Consider the following 13,925-nt stretch of genomic DNA (forward strand, 5'->3'; position numbering starts at 1 on the left):
CAACATGTTGATGAGGATTCGTTTGTCTGGGAGGAAAACAATAGATCAACACCCATTACCATCATCCAATTTTTTTAACTGAATATAATGGACAACATGCAAGGTGATGAAATGCGGCCAACAATATCAAACTTAAAATTTAAAAATACTAATACACCATAATTTGTTGGCCAAAGAAGCATCTCATCAGGAATTGAGCGCTTAGTAATGCATGTAGCATTAGAGTTCAAGGGTTAAACTATAACTTCACTGCCAAACTTCACCATGACCAAAAAGGTTTATCACTGCATGAACGCATCTTGCGTCAAAGCTCCAGGAATCGTAAGTCCATGGGAATTATCTCAACGGCAACATCATTTCCAATTTATGTTTCTAAACATGGTAAAACTAGCCCATGAGTTCCAAAATTAACTCATCCACATGCCAGCCTTCATTTATCTTACCATGAAAGCCAAACACTAGATCTTGAAGACGGTACTAATTCCACTTTGAGCAGAATGACTTTGGTAACTGTTACAGCTCAACAATAAAACAGGAGAAGCTCGCGGTGATTTTAACCAAGGATGGATGTTAAAGGTGAAGCACTATACTTTAATTATTGCTGATTGACCTCACTACACTGGCTTGGAAGATGTCATTTGAAATTGTTGGTTCGCTTCGCTGCAGCAAGAGTATTAGAGAGGAGCATCGCTATGGTCATAGGCCCAACTCCCCCAGGAACAGGGGTGATAGCTGAAGCAATCTTACTAGCCTCCTCATAACAAACATCTCCAACAAGGCGATAACCTCGAGGGCTTTTCGCATCCTGTTACATTGGAATGCAGAATCAGCAAAGATCCAACTAAATATAGACGAGGAAAAAAATAAAATACATTATAGGTGGCTGCATGCTTGGCTGTAGATCTCAGGAAAGGTGACTGTTGGAATAGAAAAAGAAAAATAGGTTCAATACCTCAACAGGATTGATTCCAACATCAATGACAACAGAGCCAGGCTTGATCCAGCTACCTTTCACCATGTTTGGCTGCCCAACGGCAGAGATTATTATATCTGCTTCTCTGGTTAGTTCCTCAGGATTTTTTGTTCTCGAGTGAACAACAGTAACAGTAGCGTCTTCCCTCTGCCAGAAGCAGTGAAAAAATTCTAGAGTTATGATCATCAAATTACACCAAACTGAAAAGCTTTAACTGAGACTATGACTAGATAGAATACAGAAAATAGCATATACTTGCAATAGGAGAGCAGCTGGCATTCCGACAATGTTACTCCTACCAATAACAACAGCCCTCTTTCCCTTGATAGGAACACCATATCTATGCAACAACTCTATACATCCTTTAGGTGTGCATGGAACAAATAATGGTTCCCTATCTCTCATGGCTAGGCGACCAATATTCAGAGGGTTGAAGCCATCGACGTCTTTCTCAATGCAAACAGCATTTAAGACATTCTGCTCATTCATATGCTGGCAAAATGGAATAGACCATCAGAAGAGTTATACTTCACATTAAGATAGTAATAAAAGGAGCAAATATGGGTCATACTAAGCTCTTTGCAATATTGATATATGATTCATTCCAACTGAAATATATATTATAATGCCATAACTTAATCCTGCATGGAAATCAGTATCTCAAACAAAATGCTGTTAGAATTACACTTACTGCCATGAAGATGACGACAATCTTAAGGGTAAGTAAACCAGCTTAAAATTTGAATTACCAGGAATTGGTTCTTTTCTGTGTTATCTTTGTACATCAATCATCTATTCTTTTAGTATTAGACAATTCTTAATGTACATTTTGACAGTGCAGAAAATTCATCTATGAAATATAATAATAAGATTGGAGGCTTACAGAAGGTAGAGGTAACTGAACGAGGATACCATTAACTGAAGGGTCGTCATTGAAGCCTGAGATATATTTCAGCACTTCTTGTTCTGAGCTATCTTCAGCCAATTGCACTTCATACGACTTGATCCCTACAGATTCACAGGCTTTCTTCTTGTTGCGCACGTAAGTTGCAGAATCTTTCCTGTCTCCAACAAGAATAACAGCCAGTCCAGGAACAACCCCTGTAGATTCCTTCATCCTTGATATTTCAGTAGCTATTTCCTCTCTGATTTCTTTGGCAACTGATTTTCCATCAATAACCTTTGCAGAAGCCTCAGTGGCCATTGCAGCTGCAAAATATTCACAGTGGGAAGTAAGAAAACAGTCGAAAGAAGTCAGTATGCATATCTTAGGAAACCTTATCAAGGATACAACCACAACACTCAAAACAATAAATAAAGTATAAAACGCAAATTTAATATAGATAATTAAACAAATAAATGACAAGAAAAAATGAAAGGAGAGAATGGAAATTTTCTGGGTGCAAATCTACCACTATGGCTAAATGGGACAAAAACCAAATCTCTAAAACCCCCTTTCAATTCCTCAAAAAAAACAAAAAAACAAAAAACCCTTCAACAAATACATTTGAAAATAAAGCTCTAGAAGACGTTAAGTTAGGTGTACGAATAGACTATTAAGTAGATAGAACCAATCACATCCCATTGGAAGTCAGAGTTGGATGCTGAACTCCGGGGACCTCAAGTCAAGCTGTAAACTAGGAATCCTTCAGAACCACCAAACTATAATCCAAACGCAAGAACCAAAAGAATCCCCGTCTTTGAAAACTCATTCAGCTAACAACACTGCACGAACGACGGTCCCTCCCTCTGGCAAGTCCACATATGAACTTCTCACCAGGAAAATTCTACAACTAAATATAATTGGTGATATCATTTCATTAGACACACAACAATCTGGATATATACACGCATAATTCTCATCCCACATCCGCCCACTCCCATCCACGTATAACATAATCAACGAGAAAAAGCAGTTCTATTAGAGAATGCGCACATTTTGGAGAAAGAGGTGTATGAACATCTGTTACCAGTAATCACAGAGGAAGAAGAACAGAGATAGGAGGCGGTTCGAGCATGATTGTTGATTGTTTTACTTGTTCGCAGAAAGGCGCAAGTATTCCTTGTGCGGCGTACCTCGAGATTGCTAATAAGGAAGACTCTCCTGGAGCAGCTATCGGTGGAGGAGCTGAACACCGTGGCGGCAGACGAGGCGGCGGCGGAGGCCATTTTTTGACCGAGAGTTTGGAACCGGAGTCTCAGCCCTATGCTTGCTTGTTCTGCTTTTGCTTTGATATGTGAATAAATATCAGCTAGGTTTTGAAGTTTATGCGAAAGCGGAAAAAGGTTTTAAATTCTAAAGCTAGTTTCTTTAGATTTGCAATTTCCCATTTTGTTCTTACAGCAGAAGAAAAGTGGGGTTCGGTATAGGGACAGGAAGAATCTGCAACGAACGACGCCGTCTTTGGCACTGATTAGTTCTTTCAAATTTCAATCGAAGGTCTTTCCCAAACCGAGACACGGCCAATCCTCTCGTACTAGTGATCCAATTAACTGTCTAATCTAATTATCAATTTGGTTTTCAAACATTGTTCTTCGTCCGCAAGAGATCCAACCCGATGTGCTATATTTGATTGGATCAGAATCAACAAATATAAAATTTGATTCTGGAAAATGGCAAATACGTATGCTAATATTTAGACTAAAATTAATTTTGTTCCTAATCTCAAACTCGTCGGTAATAAACACAAACCTAATCAAATTAAAACCACATTCACATGAAAGGACAGAATACTATATTACCTTTTGACTATCTCGTTTATAATGTTTGGCGACGAGTATTGACAAGATTTCTCTTCAGTTGTTGAGAGAATTACTGCACATGCAAGTGCGCAAAAATAAATTCAGCAAATGCAACAGCTTTTCAAAATCTCAACTACCTGATTCTTAAAGAAAAGTAAAACAGAGTCCCCGTTAGACATATGGAAAGGGTTCTACCACAAAAACTTATTGAACAAAAGAATGCAATACTCGTCATTCTTCCATGACCCTTTTCAGTGTCCTGCAGCTGCTGTATTTCTGTACAATTCTTTTACCAATGGGGTAAAAATGCTATACAATCTTCATCTTTTTCTCCCATTTCAAGGGGAAAATTACAAAACCCCTCCTTCCTACTCTTTGTTTCTATGGTGGGTGAAGAGTCAGATTGCCAGTGGTCCCTCGGACAATTGGCTGTCATCTGAAGGGTCCGAAGGCTGAGACTTAGGTTTAGTCATCATTCGAGAAAACCCATAACCAAGGGAGCTTCCACTGGTTTCACAAAGCTGCACAGGGAAAACAGATCATGTTAAGCAGGAGCTGCAGGACTCCTCTATTATTCTTCTAAGTATAAAATAGATGGAGGAGATGAGACCTTAAAGTTTCCGCTGAATTACACCAATACTTAAAAATTTGCATACCTCGGTAAGCTCGGAGAGGTGGCGGGATCTGAACTCATTAATTGTAGCTGCTATCTCTGACATGGGCAATTTAGCCTGTAAAAGGTGTCATTATCAATAATGTTAAGTATTAGAAATAGCGATAGGCTGCTGCTGGGTCTTAAATGGTGATCAGGATTTTTTTCTTTCATTTTGTCACATCCATTAGCATGATTGTTTTCCTCTCTTTCACTTGGGTAGCTTGACATCAGAGTTTTTTGGGAACCACAGGTCATTTGATCAGATTTAGCTACCTCTACCCAACATATGACAAACACGAACATATTAAACTCTATTTCGCTGAGTGCAGATTATTTTATCTGGCAACTTGCATTCAGTTTAAACCTCCATGCACAAGAAAATCTTCCAGCGGCAATCATAACATGCTAATATTAGAAGATAATTGAGGAGGCTTAGAATTTCACTGGTTGGCATATGAAGAACAACCAGATTTGAAGTAGAACACTGGCACACACTTCACTACTAAATTCCTTGTGGTCATTCAAACTTAGAGACTAGAGAAAAAGCTAAGATACGTAAGATAATGCCATTGAAAGGTGACCAGAGGGCGAAAGAAAGAGTTCATCAAAAAACTAAAATAGTTGATAGAGGATATATGTTCCTAATTTAAGATAAATAAAGGACTTATATATTTTAATACCCAAGTAATTGTTATTTCAGATTGCTGGAAATGAGGTCAGCATCGAATCAATAAATCGACCAAAATTTTATCCCAACAGAAAACCTTGTTGAAATAATAACTTAACCAATGAATGTATTGAAAAGTTCAACATTATTTAACCTAAGCGTGAATTCGACTCTATAGTGGAACAGTCAATCTACTTACTTGTGCAAGGACAGCAGCTGCTAATTGCAAACTGGGCTCCAAAGTCTCAGGGACAACCTGTCATAATATTTATACAACTTGGATTAAGTTACTTGCACATGTAAATTTACAAGAATAATGATTCCATATTCAAACTCCATAACTAAAAGTATGGACTACTTCAGTTATAAAACAACTAGAGAAGATATGTTGGTGGGGAAGTAGTGTCAGAAAAATACCGCTGTTGCCCCAGCTTTCTCTAAATTGAGGCCATGATCAACATCATGAGCGCGAACAAATGTTTTGACATTGGGAAAATACTTGCTCAAAGCCCAAACTGTTCTGTAATTAGCTCCAGGACTATCTAAAGTTATTGCTGCTGCACATGCTCTTTCAGCACCAACTTTATGGAGGACCTGACAAGCAGACAAACAAAGCAATTACCAAAATGCCTTTGAATTCTAATAAACCATAACGAGATCTTGATTGTTTCAGTTACCTCTCGACTACCAGCATCACCAAAGTACACAGGAAGGTCAAGTGCCCGTCCAATTGCAACTCGATCACTGGAATTATGAACTTAAAGATAAATATACATTGGGGGGAAAAAAAGAAAGAAGCCTACTCATCCAAGTTGAGGGGTGCTTTTTCAGAAACAACACTAGTCTTCTTTGAACTTAAGTAACATATACGTCAAATATTGGATTTGAAAGTACTTGAGGAAAACAAAGCAAAGAATCCTCTACTTGTTAAAAACAAAGTATTGGATGCACTTCAAAGACAAATGACAAATTTACCACGACAAAGGGTAGAACATTATTACTCCTCAACATCAGCATATACCAATTAGCATGTGAATCCTCTTTCATGGTTTCTTGGAAGGTCATTTCCACAGTTGGTTTTGGCATGGCTGCACTATCAAACTAATTATAATCTATGGGAAGCTTCTGTTTTGACACACCCATTGGCGGTCCAAAGGTATGAGGCATGTTTTTCCAAGAATAAAGCGTAGTTGATAAAACATCTAGGTTATTATGCTATGCAAAGGCCAAGATTGTCCAGACAATACTGCTTCTAACCCTATTTTCTTCAAAATAGATCGCCATGGCATCAAGTAACTGTATAGATAGTGCAATATAAGAAATAGTTCTACCTCCTGACATCAAGTGCAACAAATGGTATCAGTCGTTCAGAGAGAAGCTGGGCAATGATCTGTAAGATTCAAAAGAAATCAGATACACGAGACAACAGCAAAAGGCATGTAGATTCATAGATTAGGGCGAAAATGATTTCAATGGTATCAATGCCTTACATAAGTTTTTAACTGAAGGTTGTATTTACCTGGCCAACACGTCCAAAACCACATATAATTATATGATCTTGCAAATCATCCGTCTGAAGAAATCCAAGAAAAAGGAATTACTACATTTATACAGGAATGCTTGAGAAAGATATCTGACTTTAAAATACAAAAGGACCACCTGAAGAGGGATTTCTTCATCAGCTTAACTATGTGAAAAAAACCAAGTAACTCAACATACTGTAGATGTAGGATAAACACAGAAGAGAACCAAACACTAACTTGGGCAGTTTTTCTATTTGAAATCACGATAAGATAGCGTAGAGACCTCCCTAAGTGTGATCGAAATGATGTTCCTCATTCTTATAACCATTCACCAAACAGCAGTTCTAACTGCTTTGCAAATAGAATATCAGGTTGTACAACCATTCGCTGTACAGAGTTAATTTCAGAGAAATACAACAATAGTGTACAGCACATAAAGTATAGGGCAGGGCCGCAGGGATACCAAATGCATTCACAGAATATATAATTAGAGTGGTGACTTGACAAAATAGCAGCCACAAGATTAGTGGTAACTTAATTACAAAGAAAAAGCCATTTAAGAAGATATGATCCCTGTTAAGAAGACAAATCTGCTAAATCAAGAAGTGAAAAGACAGAAGAAACAGGAGGAATACAAAAGGTTGTTCTTTTTCTATGAAAGGCCAAACTGTGGGGCAAAATCATTGAGCAGAAATTTACAAGGAGCTTCTACAAAGAAGTCTACACATGAGCTGAGACAAGAACACTGTAACTAGAATGGTCATGATAACACATTATCTGCATGAGTTTATAGTAACTAAAAGGCTTTGACAATTCACCTCACTTTCAACAGGTAATAGACTTCGAACATCGTGCAGCTCAAACCGAGATGCTATCAGTTGTCCTCCAGCAGCTAGCCATGGAGTGAGAGCCATCGAAATTCCGACCACAAGAAAGAGTAGCGATGACAATTGCGAGGACATTATACCCTGCAAAGAAGACCACATCTTGGAACAATTTTTTCCCAAAAATAATGTTCTGCACTTCTCACATCTCAACCAATTTGGTAGTTGTGTCCTATTACTTGACATGGAAAATAAGTATCTTACTGAAACTTTGTTGTTCAAGAAAAAAGGATTACTTCAGTTTGACAAAGTAAAAGGATAGAGGGCAATGAACTTCCATGTTCTGTCATCCAATGCAGTAAAAGAGACGGAAGAAGACACATGCACTCGGCCTAAAATGGTTCTAGCTTCAAAGCAGTTTAGATATGGTTCTACAGTGGAGTATCATATGAAATGCAAAGTCATTCTCAACCAGCAAGCATTGCTCTTCTCAATGTTCCTCTGAGGTAAATAAAGGTTTTAAATTCCTAAAGGTCACTCTGAATCTCAGATGCAAACTTAAAGCTTTAACTGGAATAAACAGAGGTAAGCAGTATAATGATGCCATAGGTATAATTTATTCAATATACCTGGTTAACAGCTTCACCAAAAGCTACAAAAGCAAATTCTCCACCCGGTGCAAGTAGAAGACCAACTCTTATAGCTGAAACCACGGAAACACCAAAAAGTCTACCAACAAGAGCAACCAAGATCGTTTTTCCAGCAATTAGAAGCCCTAATGTTCCTGTAATAACTGGGAAGTTTGAAGCTAGAAGTTTTGGATCAATGGACATTCCAACCTGTGACAAACAATACTTTCTGTGAGTGATAAAGAATAGGGAAACAGCAGCAAATGTACAACCAAAATTGATCTGGGACAAAATAGAAGCATTTTCACTGAAAATGCAATCAAATGCATCAGTCAATCCGAGAGTTCTGAGGCTAAGTGCACAAAGCAAGAGTGTCACTTAAACGTAATAACTATTAAGATCTCAGGACACAAAAGACAATGGTCTTTGAAAGTTTAATCAAAGAATAAAGGACTTCAAAGCCACCGGATTATGAGCATACCGTCATGAAGAAGAGACCCAACAGAAGGCCACGGTATGGAGCAATATCAGATTCAACCTGTAATGAGAATTCGGTTTCCGCTAGAAGCAAGCCAGCCAAAAATGCTCCTAAAGCCATGGAAAGGCCAGCCTGTTTTCAGAAAATGAGAACATTATTAATATTATTGTGGCAATACAATAGAACTACTACAACCAAGATGTGCAAATAACAAAGAATAACTACATAAGATTTGTTCTCTTACCCTGGCAGTTAGAAGACTAGTCCCTAAGATAACGAGAAGAGTATTAGCAGAAAATATTTCTGCATTTTGATTCTCAGCAATTTGCTTATAAATTGGGCGAAGCAGCTGCACAAGGGAAAATGATGTCATTCATTTGAAACAGGATAGCTATTGCATACTGTGGAGCAAAAGTATGCCACCAGAGTACATCAAATTGTGTTTAATTGACCACCAGATAGCACAAATACTAATAAAAGATAATTGCTAAAAAGATACTAGTTCCACCACCTGGAGCAGAGGACATCCAGCAATGCGTTAAAGAATCAGAACACTCACCAAGCGTCCTCCTGCAATTATGGCTGAGATAGCAACAACTGCCTTCACAGCAGCCAATCCAAGAGCTTCGGCAATGGCCTGGAAACCCACCTGAAAACCATGGAAATATTGGTTATACCAACCACTGCAGCAATAACAAATCTTTCTTAGTTAAACAGTGATAGAATACTATACAAGAAAGCTGATTAATATCCACTTGCTTAACCATTAGCATGTTAGAAACCCACTTCGAAGTGCACACATAGGCTATCATGTGATGCATATTATTTTTATCAGTCAAGTTAAAAGTAAATACAGAATAAAATTTTTACCCCTCCTTTGGACGAACTAGGTGAAATAAGGGGTATTAGTATAAGCAAAACCACCACCGCCAAATCCTGTAGTGAACATAGAAATTTCATAAATGAAGTGTAAAACAGGAAGTCATCTCAAATTGAGAAATAATCTGGACATCCCGAAATAGAAACACAGAGAGAGACATAAACATATACACTATCCAAGTCCACAGGTACCTGGAAGAGTAATACGGAAAATGTAGCTCGCCCGTGACGTGATGTGCTCTCACCACGCTCCTGCAGTACCTGTAGATACCGCAGAGATATCATATTAATGCCTCCATGGAGCTAAAATAGTTTCTCTTAAAGAATTGTTGGTAAGTAAAAAAAAAGTAAATTATAATAAACAAAACCAAAGATAAAAAATTTATATGAAAAAACAATACGAAGAATAAATTACTACTTAGCAAAAGTATCAACAAAAAGAATTCGATGACATCTACCTGGAGGACAACAGCAGTTGAAGATAGTGCAAGGCCGTTCCCTATGACAATTGCAGCAGGCCCAGCTATCCCAGCAGCATAGCGAGCAAGCAAGCCAACAACCACAGCTGTCACCAAGACCTGCATTTCATCATGCAACTTCAACAAGGAACCCATGTGCTAATATCATGATCAGGATAATACTTCAACTTCAGCATAACAAGTTTGTGTAGTTTTTAGTCACCTGAGCAGAGCCCAATCCAAAAACATATTTCTTCATGGAACTTAGTCGTTCAACAGAGAGCTGCCATAAAGCAATAAGTCACAGGTCACCTGTCAATACTCCTGCAAGGTGGAAATCCAATGCTCTAGCAAAAGTCCATATTTACAATTTTATAGGTCCTACCTCAAGGCCGATATTGAATAGCAAGAAGACAACCCCAAATTCAGCAATTGCCTTAGTTGCGTGTACATTGCGAATAATTGAGAGACCATAAGGTCCAATTAAGATCCCAGCAGCCAAATATCCGAGAACGGGACTGCCTACAATTGCAGCAGAGAGAAGATTGCTCAATAACTTTTATCATGATATACAAAATTCAGAGCGAAAAAAAGACAATCTGACACAAATGTAAATAGTGTATTGCCAAAAAAGTGCATCAGGACCAGAATTAACATAAACGGACTGCTGAAATATGATCATCTGTTTTTTATGCATGCTAGTGAACATGATCAAGTGAAAACCAAGGCAATTGTAGTAAAAAGCAAAATGGTTTTGCACGTGATGCAATCAATTGACTATGTTAAGATCGTACTATTTGTCAGCCTGCAAACCCTTTCCCTTTTCTAGCTAAACCTGCATTGCTTGTTGGGGAAACACATCCTAGACCACTTACCTCCAGGAATCTTTTGGAAAGTAGGCACAAATATGACACTTGCAAGTAGTAACCACAACATATCAAAGAGGGAAGCTTCCTCCTCGGTTATCTGAAAAAAGAAAAAGGACGATAAACGGTTTGATTAACAAATCTACACATACCATCTTAAGGCACAACAGACTAACAAGTGTTTTATCTAAATTAGAGTAGTGAAAAATGAAGTTAAGTCATGCCTCTTGATGAGGAAGAATCTCCATTAGTTTCTTCATTTTAGCAGGAAGTTTTCTTATTTGTCTGACCAAAGGTTTTGCCGTAGTTGATACTTCGTCAAAACTAGTGGTGATGATGTCCGGCTGTTGAAATAGCTGACCAATCCTTTCACGGCGTTTGACATAAAAGGCAACTCTGTTGAAGGATCAGCATCGTACACATATGTAAATACATAGAGGCAGAGTTTGCAATTTGGATGAAGCATTTAACATTGTTGACAAAATTCAAAGTATGTATATAAGTGAAACTTATTTTTTTCTTTTTGGCCCGAAAGGCACAGAAAACATCAAATGTAACATACCCTGCTCCTACAAGTAGCGAACCCAAGACCAGCTTCGGCAATTGATTTCTGGCAGACTCCAGAAGACCATGAAAAACTGAAGCTGGTGTGAACTCTTCCCCATCTGCAGTGAAGGAGAAGAAAGAAGCAGAAAAGAACCGAGATGATTTCTTCACTAATGTTTTGGGAGAAGTAAAAGATGAACTGTCCCTTGTTGATTCCTTCTGCATTTCCTGTATCTTACTTTGAAAAGTTTTTAACTTCTCTGCATCTACTTCAGTCTCCTTCAATAACTCCACAGTTAACTTTCCATTCTCCTTGTCACTCTCATCCGACAAACTTGGTTCCTCCATATTTGTATCCCACAAAGGTTCAGGTAACTCAGCAACCTCAGCCGCCAATTTCTGGTGTTCCTCAACAACACCATCTGCAGAACTTCCTTGAGACACCTCTTCAGCAACAGTTCCCTCGACTGCAGAATCTAAATTATCGATCAAAACAGCAAGGTTCTTTTCTGCCCTCTGTAATGCAATCTCAGCATCATCAGCACGCTGCGCAGCTTCAAGTTCGTAAGCTACAGCTTTCTCTGCTAGAAGCATTATGTTTGCCACATCTTCCTCTGCTTTAGAAGCATTAATTTGTGCTTGCTCTGCAACTACATTCAACCTCTCCAATTCCTTTTGCAATTCTTCTTTTCTGCTTTGCACCCTTCTGAGCTCAGCCTCACAATTTGCTAAACAATCTTGACATTCTTCTATCTCCTGCTGAGCAGCCAATAGTGCTTCCTCTTCACTTGACTCTTCTCCGCCACTTTCATACTCAAGATCACTTGCGTCACAAGCTTTCTGAGACCCATTCTTTTCTTTCGAAACTTTCAGTGAATCAAGAGCCACTTGGAGTCTTGCCTCAGCCAAAGAAAGGGCCATTGTTGCTTTCTGAACACCTTCTATGGCAATAGCCTCTTCATTTACAATCTCTTGGATATCACCAAGAGCATTATTTACATTGTCCCAAGCATTAGTAGCATCATCTTTTAATGCTATAGCAGCTTCTGATATCTTCTGAGCCTTTTCCTCAAACATTGTACTGTTTAGCCTTGCAACTTCCAAATCTTTCAATGCCTTCTGCAGCGACTCCCTCAACTCCTCTAAACTAGGAACCTCATCTCCTCCTTCCTCCCCTGATCTTTCCTCCGATGAATTAGATTCAAGGTTAACCTCCTTGCCACCAGTCTCGATGGCTTCCACATCTCTGCCATTTCCACTTATATAAGCTACTGACTCATTTCCCTGACACCGTGGAAGACCTACCTGCTTCGAAATTTTGAGATTATTGCCAGAGTCATAAAAGGAGGAACCATTAGAGCTGTAACACCACGGCCGGAAATTGCCTTCATTGCGACTTCTCAGACGGGCAGAACGCAAGCTATATGAAATGTTTTTCTTGAATTTATCTGGTGATTTTGCATTTGAAAAAGTTCTTAAATCTCCAAAAAGTTTGCAGTGTAAATGTCTATGTTTCAAACTCGTCACCGAGTTCAATCTTTCCAGTGCCTTGCAACCAGTAACTTCACCTCCATGAAAGGCATTTGACCGAGATAGACTACAAGCAATATCCATTAGTCCTATGTGAGAGAGCACAAATATTCATCAACAAGTTCTACACTTAGATTCTGAAACTCAACACTTCATCTCAACCTGAAAGAGGAAGAAAACAACTAAGAGAACCAAAAGCTTCAAACAAACTATAATGAATAATTTAGTGAAAGAAGAAAAAAAAAAAAAAGAACAAATAAACAAACGCATCTCTAACTGCAACAGTTTCTTACTCTACTGCTGTCAAAATCTTTCAACTACTTTCAAAAATGCATCTAGCTGAGTACCTTCTATACATTCAGTAACACTAACACACGTCAATTCATATCCAAATATTCTCATACCACAATTAAAAACATAAATGCATGAATGACTCGTCAATTTTCAGGTATCTCTCTAAGTGCATTAGAACGCAAATAAAAGCATGTGTTGATTCGCCTCTCAGCTCGCACTTCATCCAAGTAAGTAGTTATATTTGCATCTACGTATTTAAACAAATCGGCACGTCATTTTCTACACACCACGGCACATGCATAAAAATATCATGTCCATACGGTGTCAAACAAATCGCATTTCAGCTGGCTAATATCACAATCATCGCGGTCAATCATAAATTTCCATTTCGCACTACTGACTACTCTCTCTTCGACTTCATATCGAACAGTTGACGAACAAATTAACACCAAAAAACACCAAATTGAACACAAATAGTCGAATCAACGCATGTTTTCCACAACTACTCAATTCCGAAATGACTAGAAACAACATATATCGATCTTCAGATAGTCCACAAATTGCGAAAGAAGCACAATAGAGAACACTCAACTGCGATTGAGTGTGTGTATGTGTGTGAGAATGGAGAGCAAACTGACCGATGAAGAGAGGTAGAGAGCGGAATTTGAAGCGCGGAGCTGAGGAAGAAATGGAGGCGGAAACTTTAAGGGAGGGGGCGAGAGGAGAAAGTGACGGAATAGATAACGGAATTTGTTTCAGTACAGTTTATTTTGCCGTCCGCCTTCTCTGGTTCCTCCGTTTGGAAGGTGGATGTGAAAATTAAGGAATAGAAATTTTTATTTAAAGAAATATTTGCAATTG

The 13,925-nt window shown here is 38.5% G+C and overlaps 2 protein-coding genes across 2 annotated transcripts; both read right to left on the reverse strand.

Annotated features, from left to right (window-relative positions):
- Nucleotides 1-112: 112 nt before the first annotated feature.
- Nucleotides 113-3,409, reverse strand: EMB3127 (Amino acid dehydrogenase family protein). The gene is made up of 5 exons (XM_088883534.1): nucleotides 2,944-3,409; nucleotides 1,857-2,182; nucleotides 1,229-1,465; nucleotides 953-1,120; nucleotides 113-805 (listed from the first exon to the last, which is right to left on the reverse strand). Exons 1-5 carry the CDS (start codon nucleotides 3,140-3,142, stop codon nucleotides 635-637), a joined length of 1,101 nt encoding a protein of 366 aa, XP_088739660.1. The 5' UTR covers nucleotides 3,143-3,409; the 3' UTR covers nucleotides 113-634.
- A 424-nt stretch (nucleotides 3,410-3,833) lies between these two features.
- KEA2 (K+ efflux antiporter 2) lies at nucleotides 3,834-13,885 on the reverse strand. Its single transcript, XM_011093609.3, has 21 exons — nucleotides 13,703-13,885; nucleotides 11,257-12,932; nucleotides 10,919-11,090; nucleotides 10,704-10,794; nucleotides 10,214-10,350; nucleotides 10,052-10,111; nucleotides 9,829-9,948; nucleotides 9,563-9,631; nucleotides 9,362-9,427; nucleotides 9,051-9,140; nucleotides 8,736-8,840; nucleotides 8,495-8,623; nucleotides 8,014-8,223; nucleotides 7,379-7,528; nucleotides 6,557-6,610; nucleotides 6,369-6,427; nucleotides 5,715-5,781; nucleotides 5,455-5,631; nucleotides 5,237-5,293; nucleotides 4,372-4,446; nucleotides 3,834-4,236 (listed from the first exon to the last, which is right to left on the reverse strand). The coding sequence occupies exons 2-21, from the start codon at nucleotides 12,852-12,854 to the stop codon at nucleotides 4,114-4,116; spliced, it is 3,609 nt and encodes a 1,202-aa protein (XP_011091911.1). The 5' UTR covers nucleotides 12,855-12,932; nucleotides 13,703-13,885; the 3' UTR covers nucleotides 3,834-4,113.
- Between the last annotated feature and the right edge of the window lie 40 nt (nucleotides 13,886-13,925).

This window comes from Sesamum indicum, linkage group LG1 (assembly GCF_026168435.1).
Source record: "Sesamum indicum cultivar Baizhima isolate 11 linkage group LG1, ASM2616843v1, whole genome shotgun sequence".
NCBI classification, from domain to species: Eukaryota; Viridiplantae; Streptophyta; class Magnoliopsida; order Lamiales; family Pedaliaceae; genus Sesamum; species Sesamum indicum.

Coding starts and splice junctions, on each gene's coding strand:
- EMB3127 (XM_088883534.1), bottom strand. CDS start 3,142: ATGGCCTCCGCCGCCGCCTCGTCTGCCGCCACGGTGTTCAGCTCCTCC. Junction 2,183..2,943: donor TTCTTCCTCTGTGATTACTG/GTAACAGATGTT, acceptor AATATTTTGCAG/CTGCAATGGCCACTGAGGCT. Junction 806..952: donor TTGGAATCAATCCTGTTGAG/GTATTGAACCTA, acceptor CCAATGTAACAG/GATGCGAAAAGCCCTCGAGG.
- KEA2 (XM_011093609.3), bottom strand. CDS start 12,854: ATGGATATTGCTTGTAGTCTATCTCGGTCAAATGCCTTTCATGGAGGT. Junction 8,841..9,050: donor TAATTGCAGGAGGACGCTTG/GTGAGTGTTCTG, acceptor TCCCTTGTGCAG/CTGCTTCGCCCAATTTATAA. Junction 5,782..6,368: donor GTTGCACTTGATGTCAGGAG/GTAGAACTATTT, acceptor TCATAATTCCAG/TGATCGAGTTGCAATTGGAC.